This window comes from Canis aureus, chromosome 13 (genome assembly GCF_053574225.1).
Source record: "Canis aureus isolate CA01 chromosome 13, VMU_Caureus_v.1.0, whole genome shotgun sequence".
Lineage (NCBI taxonomy): Eukaryota > Metazoa > Chordata > Mammalia > Carnivora > Canidae > Canis > Canis aureus.
Window position 1 is genome coordinate 57704079 of NC_135623.1, and position 18403 is coordinate 57722481.

Consider the following 18403-nt stretch of genomic DNA (forward strand, 5'->3'; position numbering starts at 1 on the left):
CAAAGAGGCAATTCTGTAGGGAGCCAGCAGATTATCTATGACTCACACTATATTATTCATCTGTGCCTGGGCTATGTTCTTTCCAGAGGAGAATCCCACTGAGTTAGAGGACGTGATTAGGACATCTGACCTTGTGGACTGCTCAACACTTCAGACAGGTTGGGTTAGCAGACTCGTTATCTAGTAGTGAGATCAAGACGCGGATAACATAGTTTTTTTAAAGATGTACAAGAGGAGATTTGATTCTTGGAATAGCTTTATAAGAAAGCCTTTACATCTCCTTTGAGTCAGGGAAAGAAGTTTAATTATTAATTGCAATGTGTCTGGAATATGGCTTTTTTATGGCATTAGAGAAAGAATTCCTGACCTGTGAGGAATTTGATATGAATTAGAGAGTAAAAATTTTCCTGACCTGTAGTGGGGAGTAAAGCAAAATGTCCTATTTGCATTCACAGATAGCTAGAAGGTAGGAGAGGAGACAAGGAAAGAAGGAATTAGGAATTACATGGCATTATCTGCCATGTATTTGACTATCTTACAGCTCAATTATTTGCAATCTGATTTCCACAGTGGTGGGACTTGTCTTGTTTTCTGGCAGTTTCCTCCTACCCTCCTAAAATTTCCCCTATCCTTCACTCACGGTATATTGTGTCTTCTTTCATCCTCTGTGTGTAAAACTTAGGGATGTTGTGACCTTCCATGATGTTTCTTACGCCTGGATTTCTCTGTGAATAGCACTGAGAAGTGAGGTACAGTTTTTCCACCTGCGGGGAACAGCTTGCCTCTGTCTACAGAACACAGGGTGATCCTGCATCTAAGGAAATGATTGTTCTTTCCATTTCTTGTGTACAAATAAATTGTAGATATTGTAGGTATTGGTTATTTAATTATTTTTGTGCACAAATAAATTATAGTTACTGTTTTTCTTTTATGAGATTTTTTTGGTTGTTGTCCTTGGATTAGTTTATAAACTTGTTAAAGTTCATCTGGCTGTGTCATAATATTCAGACTCTGAATTAGGGTATAGTGGACCCATTCCTCTTAAAGCAAAATCCATAAAAGCAAGTGCCAGCCACCTCATTAGGTTTGATTAGGGTGGGCAGACCATGGCCTGAGTCTCAAATCTGCCCCACTGCCTGTTTTTTTTACAGCCTGTTAGTTAAGAACAGTTTCTACATTTAAAAAAATATGTATGTATGTATGTATTTATTTGTAAGTAATAGGGCTTGAACTCATGACTCTGAGATCAAGACCTGAGCTTAGATCAACAGACACTTAACTGTCTGAGTCACCCAGGTGTCCCAGTTTCTACATTTTTAAATGCTGGTGGTGGTGGTGGTGGGGGGGATTAAAAGAAAAATAATATTCTATGACGTGAAATTTCTATAAAATTTATGTTTTTATACATTTTTATTGGAACACAGCAACATTCCTTTGTGTGTTGTCTATGACTGCCTTCACACAACAATATTGTTGGCAGTTGTGACATGCTGTATGGCTTGCAGAATCTAAAATGTTCAGCAATGGGCCATTTGGAGCTAAAGTTTGCCAACCACTAGGCTTGCTAATTAGAACATTAGTTGACTCTTCTGAGCTAGGCACTGTGCTAAACCACTTCCAGGCATTGTCTTATTTAATCCTCATGACAACCCTACAAATATCACCCACCATAGAACACCTTCCCAGGGGATCCCTGGGTGGCTCGGCGGTTTGGCGCCTGCCTTTGGCCCAGGGCACGATCCTGGAGTCCCGGGATCGAGTCCCGCATCGGGCTCCCTGCATGGAGCCTGCTTCTCCCTCTGCCTGTGTCTCTGCCTCTCTCTCTCTCTCTGTGTCTATCATAAATAAATAAATCTTTAAAAAAAAAAAAAAAAGAACACCTTCCCAGTTGGGAGCAACACCTATGAGCATCTTTGGCAGGCCTCAGGTGGAGGCCACAGATAAAAATTGCTTACTTGAGATCAAATCTATTTTTTAATCTAATTTATTATTTGGGATTTATGTCTATGTCTCTCTCATGAGTATGCATAAGTTCCTTAAAGATAGTGACCTAATGCCAGTGCAGTATCCAGCTCATAGTAGAAGCTAAATTAAAAGCTTGCTGAACAAAGTAAGTGGGTAGGGAGCAGAGAGAGAACAGGAGAAATGGGGAAGAAGAGAGATGGGAAGAGGAAAAACACTATTAAGGAAGAATTGGGGTGCACTCATCATTGGCCCCCTGGCCATGGATGGTACACTTGGCACCAAGGTGGCTTACTGCATGCCAGGGCTTACAGGTGTCGGTAGGACACCCTGGGCCCAAAAGGCCCAACCAGACCCATGTACATACCCCCTCCTATAATTTTAGCTCCTATAATTTTGCCCCTGCTCCCCTTCCCTCTGGTCTTCCTGTGACATCCTGGTGTCCAGCCCAGACACACTGCCAACCCTTGAGGTAGAGAGCTAGGCAAGGCAGTATTTGCATTAACACATGTCCATTCAGAGGAGGACATGAGAGCAAGGCCTCCCATTCTTGTGTCCAGAGATGATGACTGTCCTCATGGGATAAAATTTTGACTCTGGAAAGGTACCACAAGGAACCATTTTTTGTCTTATCTTTCCAAGAAGGCTGCTGACTCTCAAGGCAAGAAGCTGGCCAGTGAGGACTCACTTCCACTGGCAGATGAACAGCACAAAGTAGCAGACCTTGTTTCTCGTAAGAACAAGGGGCAGGTCCCCGGGCTGGTTTGGGATTAGGAGTTAGTGTGAAGACTCACCAGGAGCAACAAAGTAGCGCTCCAGCCTCTTACTCAACTGTGTCAAGCTAGCTAAGTGGGTGAGAAGGCCAGGGGAGGCTGTGTCCAGCTGAGGGTGATAACAGTGTATAGATTTATCTTTTCTGATTTTGCAGGACTCGACCCACTCTCATTTATTGATTTACTTCACTTGGCAGAAGAAAATAACTAAAGGGGAATAGCATATCATCTAGTCTATTTGTTCATCCTCCAAAATAAATGCTTATTGAGTCCCTATGTGAGCCAGGTTCTAGGAATACAAAAGTAAATCATTAGTCATTCCTAAAAGAACTCAGAAACCTAGTAGTGCCAATACTACTAGTGCTAGTACTGTAGTAATACAGGTATTGACTGCCTACTATATCTCTTCATAGACGAAACCATTTAATTATCACAATTATGCTGTGAAGTAGGTTATTGTCCCCCTTACATGCATGTGGAAATTGAGGCACAGAGAGGTTAAGTTACTCAAAAGTCCTAAGTGGCAGAGCCAGGATTCAAATCCACCCTGACGCTCGGGCCCAAACTCTACCCTGCACCACACAGCTTCAGATTTTAGTACTGAGACTGTGTTAAGCACCGTGCTAAGACACGTGGATACTATACCATTTAACCATCAGGACAGCCTTACAATATTTTACAAATGGGCTTACAGGGGCAATGAGCAACCTGAATACAGAGTCTCCAGAGCCTCTTCCTTAGTTATCGCATCATGGTGGTTAGATTCTAATACTGGGAGGTGTGCCCAGGGTGCGACCGTGCCACATATCCTGCTTAGGAAAATACTTCCAGGGAGCCTGGGTGGCTCCCGGTTGAGCGCCTGCCTTCGGCCCAGGGCGTGATCCTGGGGCCCCGGGATCGAGTCCCATCCACATCGGGCTCCCCGCAGGGAGCCTGCTTCTCCCTCTGCCTGTGTCTCTGCCTCTCTGTGTGTGTCTCTCGTGGATAAATAAATAAAATCTTAAAAAAAAAAAAAAAAAAAAGGAAAATACTCTGGCCGGATTACATGTATGGGGGAGGCCTTCAGCGGTGACGCCAAGTTCCGTGCTCGTCCTACCTCTGTCCGCCCAAGCGCCCAGACTCCTACGTTAGCATCACCGCCCGGGCTGGAGCACCGAGCTCTAGGCCTGTGAACGCGGGCTTGCAGGCGTGTTGGGGAGGCCCCTCCCCAGGATCGCGCTCCCGGGTCACGTCGGCGCTGGAGGCCGGAGGGCGGGAGAGCCGCAGTCCCGGGAAATGAGAAAGGGCCACAGGCGGGGCCCCCACACTGTTGGGGGGTGCAGCCAGGGCGGTCCCCGGTCCCCGGTCCCCACGGCTCGCAGCCGTTATCGCTGCCACCGCAAGCTCGCCCCGCTCGCCCCCTGGGCTCTCCCATCGCCAGCACTTGCATCAGTTACTTTACCGAGCTGTCCTGTCGCCCGGTGAGAAATGAGGTCAGAAAAAGGAAGCGTATAGAGAAGGGGGTTAAAGATCCAGGATTCTATCCTGGAGGCGTGGACACCGGGTGGGGAAGGCCCGCGGCGGCTGGGCCGCGGGGGCGGGGCTCGGCGCCCGGGGGCGGGGCTCGGCGCCCGGGGGCGGGGCCTGTTGCCGTAGAAACCGCCGGCGGCGGCGACCCGCCCGGAGAAGGCTCTCCCCGCGCCGTGGGGCCTGGGAAGCCCGGGCCGCCTCACCTAGGAGTAGAGTCCAAGCCGCGGCGTCATCTGGTCGGCAGAGAGGAACATTTCTCGGGGTCCCTGTGCACTACCTGCTGGTGTGCGCACAACCCGCTGTACGGGGTAGAGAGGAGGCAATGGGCAGAGGGGAGGCGGCGCCCAGCAAGGCTGAGTCGCTGTGCACCCGCGTCGGCCTCGGCGGGCTCCCCGGGCGCCCCTCGGGGCCCTGCCCCCCAGGCTCTGGTGCGAGCCCGGCCTCAGCCCGCCCGGCACCGACTCCAGCTCCATCCCAGCCTGCTAGTGCCAGCGCCCCCCCCACCACCACCCCCCCGCACTGATTAATTAAACACCGTAAGCCACGAAGCACGCAGGACCTTGGCACCGCCTATCATTCAGCTGTCCCGATGAAAAGTGTGATCGTGAACCCCCGCAGAAGGAAAGAACGTCAGTGTGGACATTAATGTAATTAGGGACCCAGGGAAGACGGGGAGGTTCTCTTCCTGGCAAACTCAGGACAGAGTCAGCTCTGAATTATCCAGGCCAGACGATGGCACAAGAGTGGTTTTTGTTTCGGGGCTTTTGCTTTTTATGTTTGCTATTGTCAGAGCAAGACAAAGAATAAGAAGGGGTAGGGGTGGCGCTGGGAAGTTTGATAGTTCGATGGATGGCAGACCCTTGTGATTTGCTTCAGGCTTCTCTGTAAAGGACATGTTCAGGCTGAGAAGGGGCTTGGGAAGATCACTGGGAAGGAGCTCAGACTGGGTAGACCAGCAGCACAGCTGTGGGTGTGGGTTCCAGCTGCAGGTGTGGGTTCCAGCTGCCAATCAGATGCAAAGGGCACAGTTTTATTTTATTTTATTTTTATTTATTTTTTAAAAGATTTTTTATTTATTAGAGAGAGGGAGAGAGAGAGAGAGTCAGGCAGAGGGAGAAGCAGGCTCCATGCAGGGAGCCTGATGTGGGACTTGATCTAGGGTCTCCAGGATCACACCCTGGGTGGAAGGTGGCGCTAAACCACTAAGCCACCAGGGCTGCCCAAAAGGCACAGTTTTAATCTAATTTTGTGGTTAGGAAACATTGGCATAGAATACAGGCCAAGAGATATGGCATCTTTATGCCATTGGAGACCTAGAAACTTCATTTTCCCCATTACCAACTTACGGTGTATGTACCAGGGATGAGAGCCAAGGTGTGTGCGGGTCATACCCCTTTCCCCCTCCAATCTTTCATGTCATCCTGCTTATGTAGCACCTCACGGTCTAACTGGTGCACACCACAAATGAAGCACACATCACATTCCCTGTTTATCTTAACCCTACTGTCTTCAAGGGAACACTGTTGTGGGCAAACCAGGTCATTCTCAGGCAGGTCTGCATCAGGCCAGGCCTCAGGTTAACCTTTTACCCATGGTAGGTGTTGTGGGTTGAATGATGTACCTCAGAAAGAGAGGCTGAAGTCCCAAACACTGTACCTGTGAATGTGACCTTACTTGGAAATAGGGTCTTTGCAGATGTAATCAAGTTATGATGAGGTCATACTGCATGTGAGAGGGCCCTAATCCGATAAGACAAGGATCCTTTAAGAGGAAAAAGGAAGACAGGGAGGGAAGTGCCATGTGAAGACACAGAGACAAACATGGAGAAGACAAACCTGTAAGAATGGTTAGAGACTGGAGTGATGCCCCTACAAGCCGAGGTAGCCTGAGACTACTGGAAACTGGAAGAGACAAGGATCTTCTGCTAAAGTCTTTGGAGGGAGCTTGACCCTAGGAGCTCCAGTTCACCTTTACTACACAATTGCCACTCTACTGGCCACATAACCTTTCTTTTCTTTTCTTTTCCTTTCCTTTTCCTTCTTTTTCTTCCTTCCTTTTCTTTCTTTCTCTCTCTTTCTTTCTTTCTTTCTCCTTTCTTTCTTTCTTTCTTTCTTTCTTTCTTTCTTTCTTTCTTTCTTTCTTTCTTTCTTTCTTTCTCTTTCTTTTTTCTGAGAGAGGAAGGGAGAGAGTGCTGTGTGTGGGGTGGGAGGGGCAGAGGGAGAGAATCTTCAGCAGGCTCCACACCCAGCATAGAGCCCCATCTCATGACCCTGAAATCATGACCCGAGCCAAATCAGGAGTGGCTCACTTAACCGACTAAGCCACCAGGTGCTCCATGTATCCTTTCTGAATCTCAGTTTCCACTATGATAATAATAATGCCTCCTGTGTTTCCAGATCAACATTGCAGATCAAACAGAAAGTGTATTATAAAGGTGTTTTCTAAATTATAAACCACCAATCAGGGTGCCTGGTGGCTCAGTCAGTTGAGCACCTGACTCTTGATTTCAACTCAAGTCATGGTCTCAGGGTCCTGGGATCAGGCCCCACATCAGGCTCCACTACACCTACTGGGGAGTCTGCTTGGGAATTCTTTCTTCCTCTCCCTCTGCCTCTGCCCTTCCCCTGCTCACGCTCTCTCTCTCTAAAATAAATAATCTTTAAAAAATTTATTAAAAACACCAATCAGATATGAAGAATTCCCTCTCCCTAATGCTCCAACTATTTTCCAATTCTGAGGTGAACATTTACCTTTATATCATGTTATGTCACTCATTCACTTCTAGAAGGACTTTTGTCATTCTGTATCTGCTTATTGGGCACCTACTATGTGATGGGCACTGCACTAGGAGCTGGGGAGTTAGAGGTAAAAATTTGGAGCCATCAATAATTTTCAGCAAAGAATGCTGTGGAGCACATAGGACTGACACTCAATCTAGACTGGGGATGGGAGGGGTTGGGATTGGAGAAGGAGTCAGAATTTTTTTTTTAACTTTTTTTTTTTTTTTTTTAAGATTTATTTATTCATTCAGAGAGAGAGAGAGAGGCAGAGACACAGGCAGGAAGGCAGGGCTCCATGCAGGAAGCCCGACGCGGGACTGGATCCGGGGTCTCCAGGATCACGCCCTGGGCTGCAGGCGGCGCTAAACCGCTGTGCCACCAGGGCTGCCCCGAGAAATTTTTTTTTTAAGTGAATGGTGTCTTTGCTGAGTTCTGAAGAATTCAGTGAAGTTAAACAGGGGAAGGAGTCAGGAAAGGATAAGAGCATTCCTGGGAGAACAAATGGAATGTGAGCTTAGAGATTCCTGTTTCTTAAAGGGAGTGCTATTAGTAATTTGAGGGGACAAATGTACTCATATGAGACTCTCCCATGTATTGGAAGGTGTTTGGCATCCCGGTCCCCAAATGTCGGTAGTACCTGCCCGCTCCCCCAGCACACAATCAACATAACAGCCAAAAATGCACCTTCACATTTCCAAATGCGTACCCCACCACTTCATGGAGAGGTTGGGGACGGTATCATTTCCTGGTTGACAGCCACTGCTAAAAAATGCATGGTGGCATGTCTTGGAACTAGAATATGACTGGGGAAGACAGAGGTGGAGAAAAATGAGGAAGGCAGAGGCCAGATCATAAATGACCTTGTATGTCATCCTAAGGAGTTTACTTTCTAGAAAAAAATTTCCTTGATCAGGGATAGGTAGGCTGTATCTAAAGGGCTTTGGATTGAGCCTGGCACATAATACATGGTCAGTACATTTTGGATCTCTGTCTCGGAGGATTGTATCAAATCCAAATAAGTTAGCACATGTTCTGTTCATTTCATATTGACTATCTGTATACTTCCTGAGTACATCATGGTCAAAGTGACTGATGACAGGTAACTCACTAATGTATGTTCAACTGGAGGGAAATGGTGGGGAGGGGCAAGACAGCTCCAGGAAGTCAGTGACAGCAGCCTCTTTCCTGTGCAGCAGACTCCATCCCAAGAACTTGGGGTGCTTCTCTGCTCTCACAGCCTTACAGTCTGACTGTGTGAGGCCTCAGTACAAGCAAACTCCAACTCGGAAGGAACCTGTGCCATGGTATACCAACAGCCACTACCACCACCATCCACCTGTAGCCAGGGAGTGCCAAGGAGAAGATGCTGTGGCCTCCTAACACATCCCATGGAAACCCAAGGCCCAGCTTATAAATAGTTGTATTTATTTGCCAACACATGCACTAAAAATGAGGCTGCATTTTCCTATAATAAACAATGTTATGTTTGTTAGATTGCAGACTGAGCCCTCCAAACCCATTTACCCATACAGTATTTAAGCCATAGTGATGAAGGCGTTTGGAACCCAACTGTCCTATGTAACGCTGTTTCCAAGAAAGAGATATTCCCAATTCTGGGTGAAAGATCAGAAATACATATGACCCCCATTTATTCTATCCTATGACCCCCATTTATTCTGTCTTCACCCAAGGCTCTAGCCACACTGAACTATGCTCTCAATTACTGTGAGCCATCTCTTGCCTCCAAGCCTATGCATGTGCTGTGCTCTATGCCTGTAATGTACCCCACGCTTCCCTGCCCCACTGTGTCCTTCCCGTGAGCTCCCAGAGACTCCACTTCTTCTTCCTGTCAAAGTACTTACCACTCGGTGTAGCAACTGTCTGATCTTAACCTTCCTGAGGGCTGAGATCCTCAATGCCTACTCAGTGCCTGACCCACTGGACATGCAATAAATATTCATTGGAATGAATGATTGAATAAACGAACCTTCTGTGAGTACGAGCCCAGCAATAAGATCAAGGATCTCCTTCTTTTCTACCATCTTCTGAGAACACAGGCCTTCTCCAGTTGTATGCCCCAGTTTGGGTTGAGTGGAGGAAGAGGAGAGAGGCCAGGAGATGTGCTGGGGGAGAGGTCAGCATTCAGTGAATTTGGCCTCAGAAAGCGCCAGCAACAGCATGAGTGAGAAGAGGGATTCCCACCAGACATACAGGTCAGGCTCCTTTGTGATGGACTCTTGGGAAAAGGACATGGTAAAATGGAGTGAGGGTAGCCTGCTTGTCGTTTTAGGAGTCAGTTCTAATTAAATTGTTAACTTTTTTTTTTAAAGAATTTATTTATTTATTAGAGACAGAGAGAGAGAGGCAGAGACACAGGCAGAGGGAGAAGCAGGCTTCATGCAGGGAGCCTGACATGGGACTCGATCCTGGGGCTCCAGGATCACGCCCTGGGCTGAAGGCGGTGCTAAACCGCTGAGCCACCCGGGCTGCCCCTAAATTGTAAACTTTTAAAACAGAACATATGTCCACCCAACACCTGTACAGAGATGTTTTTAGCAGCATTATCCATAATAGCCAAAAAGTGGAAACAACCCAAGTGACAATCAGCTGGTAGATGGATAATCAAAATGCACTATCTCCATACAATCTACCATAAAAAGGTTGAAAAAGGAACAGAATACTGATACATGCTACCATATGGATGAACATTGAAAACATGCTAGGTGAAAAAAGCCAGATACCTAAGACCACATATTATATGAGTCTATTCATGTCTGGGATCTATAGAGGGAACCATAGAAACAGAGGGTAGATTAGTGGTTGCTTAAGACTCTGGGCAGTGGGTCAGGAATCCCTGGGTGGCTCAGCCGTTTAGCACCTGCCTTCCACCGAGGGCATGATCCTGGGGTCCCGGGATCGAGTCCCACATCGCACTCCCTGCATGGAGCCTGTTTCTCCCTCAGTCTCTCTCCCTCTCTGTGTCTCTTATGAATAAATAAATAAAATCTTAAAAAAAAAAGGCACAAGAGTTCCTTTCTGAGATGATGAAAATGTTCTAAAATTGGCTGTGATGATGTTTGCCCGCATCCGTGAATATACTAAACGCCATTGACTTATACAGTTTAAATGAGTGAATTGTATGTTATGTGAATTATATCTAAGTAAAGTTGTTAAAAAAAAAACACAAAACTTTTTTTAAAGATTTATTTATTAATTTTAAAGAGAGAGAGAGGGAGTACATGAGCAAAGGAGGGGCAGAGGGACAGGATCTCAAGCAGACTCACCGCTGAGCAGGGAGCACCAACGTGGGGCCCCATCCCACTACCCTGAGATCATGACCTGAGCTGAAATCAGGAGTCAGACTCAAAACTGAGCCACCCAGGCAGCCCACAAAACTAAACTTCTAAAAGCAGGGTCTTAACCTGGGCTTTTGAGATACCACCTAAAATAACATGGCAACATTGGCGTGTCCTGCCTCTGTCAGTTTCACTGGGCGCTCTATGACCCACTCCCCCAAAGGTAATCCTAACTGGTCCATAGAGCTGAGTGCCCCGTTACAGGGCTCAATGCAATGCCTGACTGCATGCAAAGAATGTGATGAATATTAATGTAATCAATATGAGAATTAACAATTTTATTATTAAATAAAATGTTTAGTGTCCACTTTAAAACTAATAACTAACCAAAATATAGAATGCAGTATGGAGGGACTCCTGGGTGGCGTAGCGGTTGAGTGTCTGTCTTAGGTTCAGGGCCTGATCCCTGGAGACCTCTGCCTGTAGTCTGCCTCTCTCTCTGTCTCTCTCTCTCTGTGTCTCTATCTCTCATAAATAAATAAAATCTTAGGCAGCCCTGGTGGCTTAGAGGTTTAGTGCTGCCTTTGGCCCAGGGTGGGATCCTGGAGACCCAGGCCCAGGTCCCACATCAGGCTCCCTGCATGGAGCCTGCTTCTCCCTCTGCCTGTGTCTCTGCCCCCCCCACCATGTCTCTCATGAATAAATAAATAAAATCTATAAATAAATTAATTAAATAAAATCTTTTTAAAAATGCAGTATGGTTCTCTGCCCCTAGTGCTGTAGAAAAGGGAAAGATTGTAAATTCCATTCCTATATCTAAGTTTTTTTAAATTTTTTTTTTAAAGATTTTATTTATTTATTCATGAGAGACACATGGCAGAGGGAGAAGCAGGCTCCAAGCAGGGAGCCCGATGTGGGACTTGGTCCCAGGACTCCAGGATCATGCCCTGGGCTGAAGGCAGGAGCTTAACCACTAAACCACCCAGGGATCCCCCTAAGTTTTTTAAATTCTAAGGTATTATTTGTAAGATGGGGATCTGATTGTTTTTATGTGGCTATTTGATCATTTTTATGTTATTAAAGCCTTTTAAAAATAAGTTGAGCCACCTAATAGGGAATCAAGCTATGTACCTATGTAAGGTGTGTCAAGTTCCTCAGCCCTTAACTGCGCAAGTTCCCAAGGTCAGAAAAACAACAGGTTCTGTTCACCCCCTGAAGCAAATAAATGTACCATGGGATTTTTGTCCGAATGATCAGAACCACGAACGGCAGAGGAATGTCGCTTGCATTATGGAAACAGGTGCTGGGGCTTCCCTAACTTAGGGAAGTCCGCGTGCCTCGCACACGCACTCTGGACACACCTGTGATTTTGAGCTGGGGTTTCGGGTGCCTCGGTTCCCTTCTGGAATCCGCCCCCCCCCCCCCCCCCCGCGGGCCCCTGGGCTGCCAGCACAGCCTCTCTGACTTGCGGGCGGGCGCGGCCGGACCCCCGCCCCAGGCCGCCGGGCGGGCCCAGGTGTCGGGCCGCGCAGCTGACTGCTGACTCAGAGCGCGAGGGCCGCCCGCGAATCTCCTTGCAGCTCGCTGCTGCATCCCCATCCCACAATCCCTTGCTGGGTTTGCTGCAGTCTTTTCAACAGACGCTGAGTGCGAAAAAGATGTCCTGGAAGATAAAGATTGATCGGTCTGGATGCCGAAAGGGGTCTCCCACTTGTTAATGACCCAGAAACATTCCTGCCGACTTTGCGGGGCCTCCTCTCTTTCCGTCCGTTGGTCTGCTCCTCGGCCCTGTTCCTGAGCTGGCGCATCACCACACGGAGCAGAAGATATGCGGGGCTTCTGATGATGGCTGCACTGCATGGTAGGGGATTTTAACCAGTCTCTTTGCATGGTGGTGCTTCCAAACTTGGGAGGTTAGCGGAATGTGCATTGTTCTTTTGGATTGCCGCGGAGCTGCAGCGACAGGCTTGGGAGGATTTGAGTCTTTGCCTCGTTGATTAGTCTGTCCGCAGAAATGGGTAGGTCCGAAAGGTTCCGAATTGCCCAGCGTTACGCCAGGTGGATAACTGATGTCTCTTGCTCTCTCTATTCTGGCTTTTTCTCTCTCTTTTTCCACCCTCCTCTCTTGGTGATGCTGCATGCATGCTCTGTTAACTAGCAGAGGGAGACCCACTCTTTGCTTAAACAAAGGCACCAAATTCAGAATAGGGAGAAAGTCATGCAAGATTTTCTTCTCAAGTTCCTAATGTGATCTGACTACATTTTTGTTTTTACCAGTCTTCCATTTTAATGTGTATTCGGCTTATTTTAAATAGAAGATTCCCTCCCCCCGGCCCCCCACTCCAACCCACCCACCCACCCAGCATTTTTCCGGTGGGTGCGAGGAAGGGGATGAAACATTTGAGTCGCCCGATTCCTTCCTCCATCCCCCAGGGCGGAGGAGAATGTGCGATTCGACCCTTCCCCCACCCGATCCTCTGTCGGAGAACCCTGGGGTTGAGTGCCACGGTTCCCAGTTACCATTGGAAACCCATTCATTCATAATGCATGACTCCAACCTCTGAATCCTGAATGCCATTGATGATCAGCAAATATGCAGACGATGATTTGTTTTTATTTTATTTTTTTGACATTTTCCCCTGCTTTTGAAGTAGACTCAAATCTGGGTGGAGTTCAATGGTAGCTTTACATGGAAAAAAAAAAAAAAATCCTTGGGTTGGACCTTGGGTTTGCTTCCTGAAACAGTGGATATGATTTTTCTGACAGCTTTCTCTACTAGCCTGCCCCACCCTGTCATTATTCCTTATTTTGGGAGGATAGGAAAGCAAGTAGGAAAGCTATTTATTTGAAGCTAAATACTGAATGTTAATAAGTGGATTTCTGAACCAAAAGGCAAAATATGTCTGTCTTAAGATAGATTCGGTGTCATTGCTTTAAGGAGCAGACCTGGATTCAGAATGAAGCATTTTAAAAATGATTAGTTTGTTTCTTTGGCTTAGATCGTATTACTGTGATTTTCTCCCTCATGAATAAAATTGTTAGAGGTTTTTGTTCATTTTTTTTTTAGATTAGAATATGTAAGGAGAGACATTGTTTGTCCAGATCCTCAAAATGATTTCTTAAGTATTGGGATTCAGTTCTGCCTAATGTGAACCTATTTTCTGGTGCCTTTCATTATTTTTTTAGGCAGATGCTTTAGCAGCACCATTCCTAACCCGCTGTAATGTTAAATAATGCACGCCCCTCCCGAGCAAGCACACAATGAGAAGTTTCATGTGTGCTGTGGTATGAGAAAGCAGCTTTTTGTTACAGAGATGTGAGTAGTGGCCTTTCCTAAACCTCTACGTATTTCTTTCCAGTTTTCTCCTAGAAAGACCCAAGTGATTTGCATTGGAAAGGTTAAAATAGGACTGAATGTACAAATGTTCTCTGATAGAATGTGCCTGTTTCAAGAAATATGAATGCAGGATATATATTCCTTTTTTTTCAGGATATATAGTCCATATATTTTAAAAATGAGAGTAAAATCTATACATATTTTTCACCATAGTTAATATTATAATCCTGAGATGACTTTTTTTTACACTTACATGATAAAAGCTTAGTGGATTTTCTTGCTTGTGAAATAAGTAAAAATACTCATTCTTTGTTTTACTAAGAATTGAAAATGCCCTTCATTTAGATACTTGGAGACATTAATTTCTCCAAACATATGGCTTTATCTATCTTTAAGTCAAAGAAATTATAAGTATGTAGCAATTAAAAACATTTAACCTGGATTTAATTTTTAAGACTTCCTTGTCATTCTTTTCATTACTTCTCTTTAAAACTAAGCCTTTAATGAAATATTTGTATGTATTATTGAAATGTATGGAAGAGAAATACTTTCAAACTTTAAAAAATTTGCTACCAAATTATTTATTCTCATAGTTTTTTTTTAATGTGACTGAATTACTTCTAATTATGGCATAATTCTAATTTGCACACACCTGTACTTTTTTTTTCTTCAAATGTCTGATGCCATCTGTGCCCTTTATATTACTTATGTAAGGGTTTTAGTGTCAGAATAGAATTTGTTCTATAATGGGGTTGGCTATTAGAGTTCTCTGAATATTATTATGTGCAGGTTATCTGAAAGTAACAGATCAGCTTTCCTCCTAGAATTTGGAGGTTTAGATTAAACCAGATACTGAAGAAAAAATGAGCCCAATGTAATTATTCAAACAGCACCATGGAAGGAATCTTCATTACTGCTGTCTGCATGCTGGTCTTTCTACCCTCTTCTATTTTAATCTCGTCTGCTTCGTGTTCTCAATCACCTCCATTTCCCCATTAAATGATTTTTATTCTTCTTCTGGAAAACGTTTTAAGGTAAACATTTATTCTAATCAGCAACAGAATTTAATAATGTACTTCTTATCTACCAGGGGCAAAGGAGGATTTGCTGCTGCGTGGGCCTATGCCTTGTGAGGTTCTGATGGAGAATGAATTTCTCATCTCCCTTCTTGCTAACCTCGCCCAACGCCCAGAGCTTAGGGCCTTGGCTTTGCTCTGCCTCTTTTGTGATCCCAGAACATGCAGCCTCCTGGTGGTCCCAAAGGAAGGCAAGGGAGGAGTTGGCAAGGTGATGGATGTGGAGAGAGGAGACCCCACCATCTTGACTGTCCCAGGGCACTGTAAGAGGAATGCCAATTAGCCTGACCACTTAACACTCCCATCACACAGACCTAGCCTTCTGCAACTTGGAAAACCCAAAGCAAATCTTAAGAATTGAATTATGTTGTAAGAGGTGAGGACGTCTCTGAAGAAGGCAATGGCAAACAGTTATCTGTACTAAGAGGTAGAGGACCTAGGCATAAAGACAAGTTGGGGGCTTGGCATAAATCAGCTTCCATATGGTAGAACCCGGCAACCAAGGGAAGCTGTCATACATCTGACCCTGGCAACAAGAACCTTTGGAAAGCTTAGGCACACCCCTGCCTGGAGACAGAAGTTAAAGTGGATGGCCTCCTGAATATACACCCACTCACCCCCAAACACAGGCATTCATGCACATATTGTCAGAAAAGATACTGCATCTGGCCTTCTAATTTACAAAATGGCCCATTTGGGATAGATACTTGATTTAACTAGAAATAGGTCACCTTGTTTTAATTTCACCGAAGATTGTCCTCTTTTCTTTCTTCTTCTGTACCAATGCAAGTTCAGTTGCAGGTGAATAAGAATATCCTCATAAATTTTGAAAATTAAAAATACTTTGTTTTGTGAATCATGTCTTAACCGATGTCTTGAGCTCCGGGTACCCCCTATCCTGGCAGGTAAAAAGAAAGTAAGTTACAGATAATCCTAATGGTTCAAGATTTCCTTTCTATAAACCTACCAGAAGATTTTTAATTTCTCGGGAAGGTGGTGTGTTAGCATGCCTGCACCATTGTCATTAGCCCAAGAACAGTGCCATTGTCATTAGCCCAAGAACAGTAAAAATGTATCATTGCTAATAAATAAAGCCAGCTCAGTGGCAACAAAGAGAAGCAGTAACCCACGAAGGGCCATAAAATTAAATAGAAATGGAATCTAGCGCCTTTAGGATGGTATATAATCAAATATGCTGCCTCGTACCCACAAATCACAGGCTAAAATTTTTTTTGTAAAGGAATCTTAACCTGTTTCCCAACTGTGTTCCCTAGCCCCGCCAACAAGTTGTCACCAACTCTCTCCCCTTCTTCGCAAGAGGCGTGCTTTCAGCTTGTCATTTGTCTTCCACCCTCCTCCCACCCTGCTCTTCCTCACTCTGGTGTCAGCAATAAAAAGTTTGGATAGTTGTCTGATCTAAATGGTATAATCTGGGGTGGGAACTGTGGTCTCAACCCTAGAATTGTGGACATAGGCATTTTCATTTTCATTTGTTTCCTCTCCTCCTCTCAAGTTCTTTTCCACTTGGTTATAGTTTCCACCAAGTTCTGGGAGATTTGAGAACATGAGCCAGGAAAAATACCCAAGATGACATGAGGGAAGAAATTCTGGGATGGGGTTTTTCTGTGCCCAAGGATTTTGTTACGTGCTTATTGCATTGTTGTTACCCTCAAAAGCTGTGTAGCTGGCACACTTCCTGATGAGGAATGCATGTGCCAACCTTCTAAGACTTTGTATTTCTGTGCATATGTGTCCTCAGTGGGTCCTCCATTTCTTTTCTGCATTTGTGAGTGTGTTAAAGTATGTCACTGAATATTTACCCTCTGGCTGATGGCTTATCTTGCTAAACATTAGACAATCACATGGGAAGGCAGGTAATGTCTGACGTCAAATGAAAACATTCACATGACTGGTGACGACCATGCTCTTTGTTCTGTAAGTCAGCCAGTGCCAGTCTTTCCTGCTCCTGGGACTGAGTCCATTGCCGTGTTATACTTCACTTGTTCGTGTTCATTCAAAGAAAGAATGTCTGTCATGTGCCAGGCACAGTTGTAGGTGGGTGCTGGGACTACTGCAGTGAGCAGTCAGACAGCAGTCCCTGCCTTCGTGAGTCTTACATCCTAGAGGGGTGGGGAGGAGGCCATGTGCAAGATAAACACATTACATACTATATCAGAAAGTGATCGGTGCTATAGAGAGACATAGCGCACTGATGGGAGGTAGTAAGTGCTAGGGAACGAGGGGCAAAGTTTCAGTTTTAAACAGGACCCAGTTAAATAAAATATTAAAAAAAAAAAAAAAAAAAAAAAAAAAAGGCCAGCCCCAGTGGCCCAGCGGTTTAGCACCGCCTTCAGTCCAGGGTGTGATCCTGGAGACCCGGGATTGAGTCCTACATCAGGCTCCCTGCAAGGAGCCTGCTTCTACCTCTGCTTATGTCTCTGCCTCTCTTTCTCTCTGTGTGTCTCTCATGAATGAATGAATGAATGAATGAATGAATAAATAAATAAATAAATAAATAAATAAAACAAAAACAGGCCTTGGGGCTCCTGGGTGGCTCAGTGGTTAAGCGTCTGCCTTTAGGCCCAGGGTGTGATCCTGGGGTCCCGGGATCGAGTCCCACACTGAGCTCCCTGCAGGGAGGCCTGCTTCTCCCTATGCCTGTGTCTCTGCCTCTCTGTGTCCCTCATGAATAAATGAATAAAATATATATATAAAAAAAACCAGAATGGTCCAACTGAGAAGGTGCTGTAGAGGAGAGAACTGGAGAGGAAGACTGAACCCCTCTGTAAGCAGTATTGCTGTTGGTTTTCCACTGACAAGGAACCTAGCCAGTCTCCCTACATCATGAGAGCTCTCAAAGCTGGATAATGTCAATGGCACACGAATGTGTGCTATTTATGTAGTTTACAATGGCTCTGCTTGCCTTTCTTCTTTGTCCTTTTTCTTTCTCTTGGACTTCCGTCAATATGTGTGATGCTAGTTCCTACCTCTGAAAGGATTCCGGTTCCTTCAGAGACAAAGTCCACTGCTGGCATGTTTGCAGGTGCTCCTTTCCAAAAATTGATTTTGCTGATCTCCAAGAGAAGAGCAGTTCTGTATTCTGATCTCTCTTACGATCCCATGGTTATTTCTGCTAGTCATGTGAGTAAGAAGGATCTCTGACCCTTCAGAAACCAAGATGGGAAAAGGAGAAACAGCCAAGAATCTAGATAAGTATTTATTGCTTTTCTAATCAAAATGACCAGAAACTGTGATGGTGCCCAAACACTTTGATTAAAGGCTGTCATACATTTTATGTGTACTCCTTGCGGCATATTCAAATGGATGGAAAGCTTCCCACGGTGCTTATTAGCACATTCTCTGTCTCCATTTTCCTCAGCACATTATCCCTTTAGGAGCAGTCGAATTGTCTTTCTATTGTGGGGATCCAGTTATATTCAGGGAATAATCATTACCTTGGCAAAGGCTCAGTTTGGGGATCTTTGGGGCTTGGAAACCTTTTGTGTTGATTCTGAGAGTCCTGTGAATCCAGATGTCTTCAACAAGTCACTTGTGACAGATCTGTAATATTGTCATGATTTTAAATTAGTGTTAATGAGTAAACTTAATTTACCATATAAATTAACAGTACTAACAAAGATTTACTCTCACCCGCTACAACAATCATCAT

General features: G+C 45.2%; 1 protein-coding gene across 11 annotated transcripts in view; it reads left to right on the forward strand.

Annotated features, from left to right (window-relative positions):
* Positions 1 to 18403, forward strand: part of TRIM2 (tripartite motif containing 2) — a 168563-nt gene that overhangs the window by 90743 nt on the left and 59417 nt on the right. The window contains exon 1 of one of the 11 annotated variants that reach the window (XM_077846423.1): positions 11907 to 12181. The exons of 9 other annotated variants lie outside the window; for them this stretch is intronic. In XM_077846423.1, the coding sequence (XP_077702549.1) occupies positions 12179 to 12181 (3 nt within the window). In that variant the 5' untranslated portion in view covers positions 11907 to 12178. Of the gene's footprint in view, positions 1 to 11906; positions 12182 to 18403 lie in introns of those variants that run through there. One more of the 11 variants, XM_077846422.1, reaches the window with a different exon arrangement.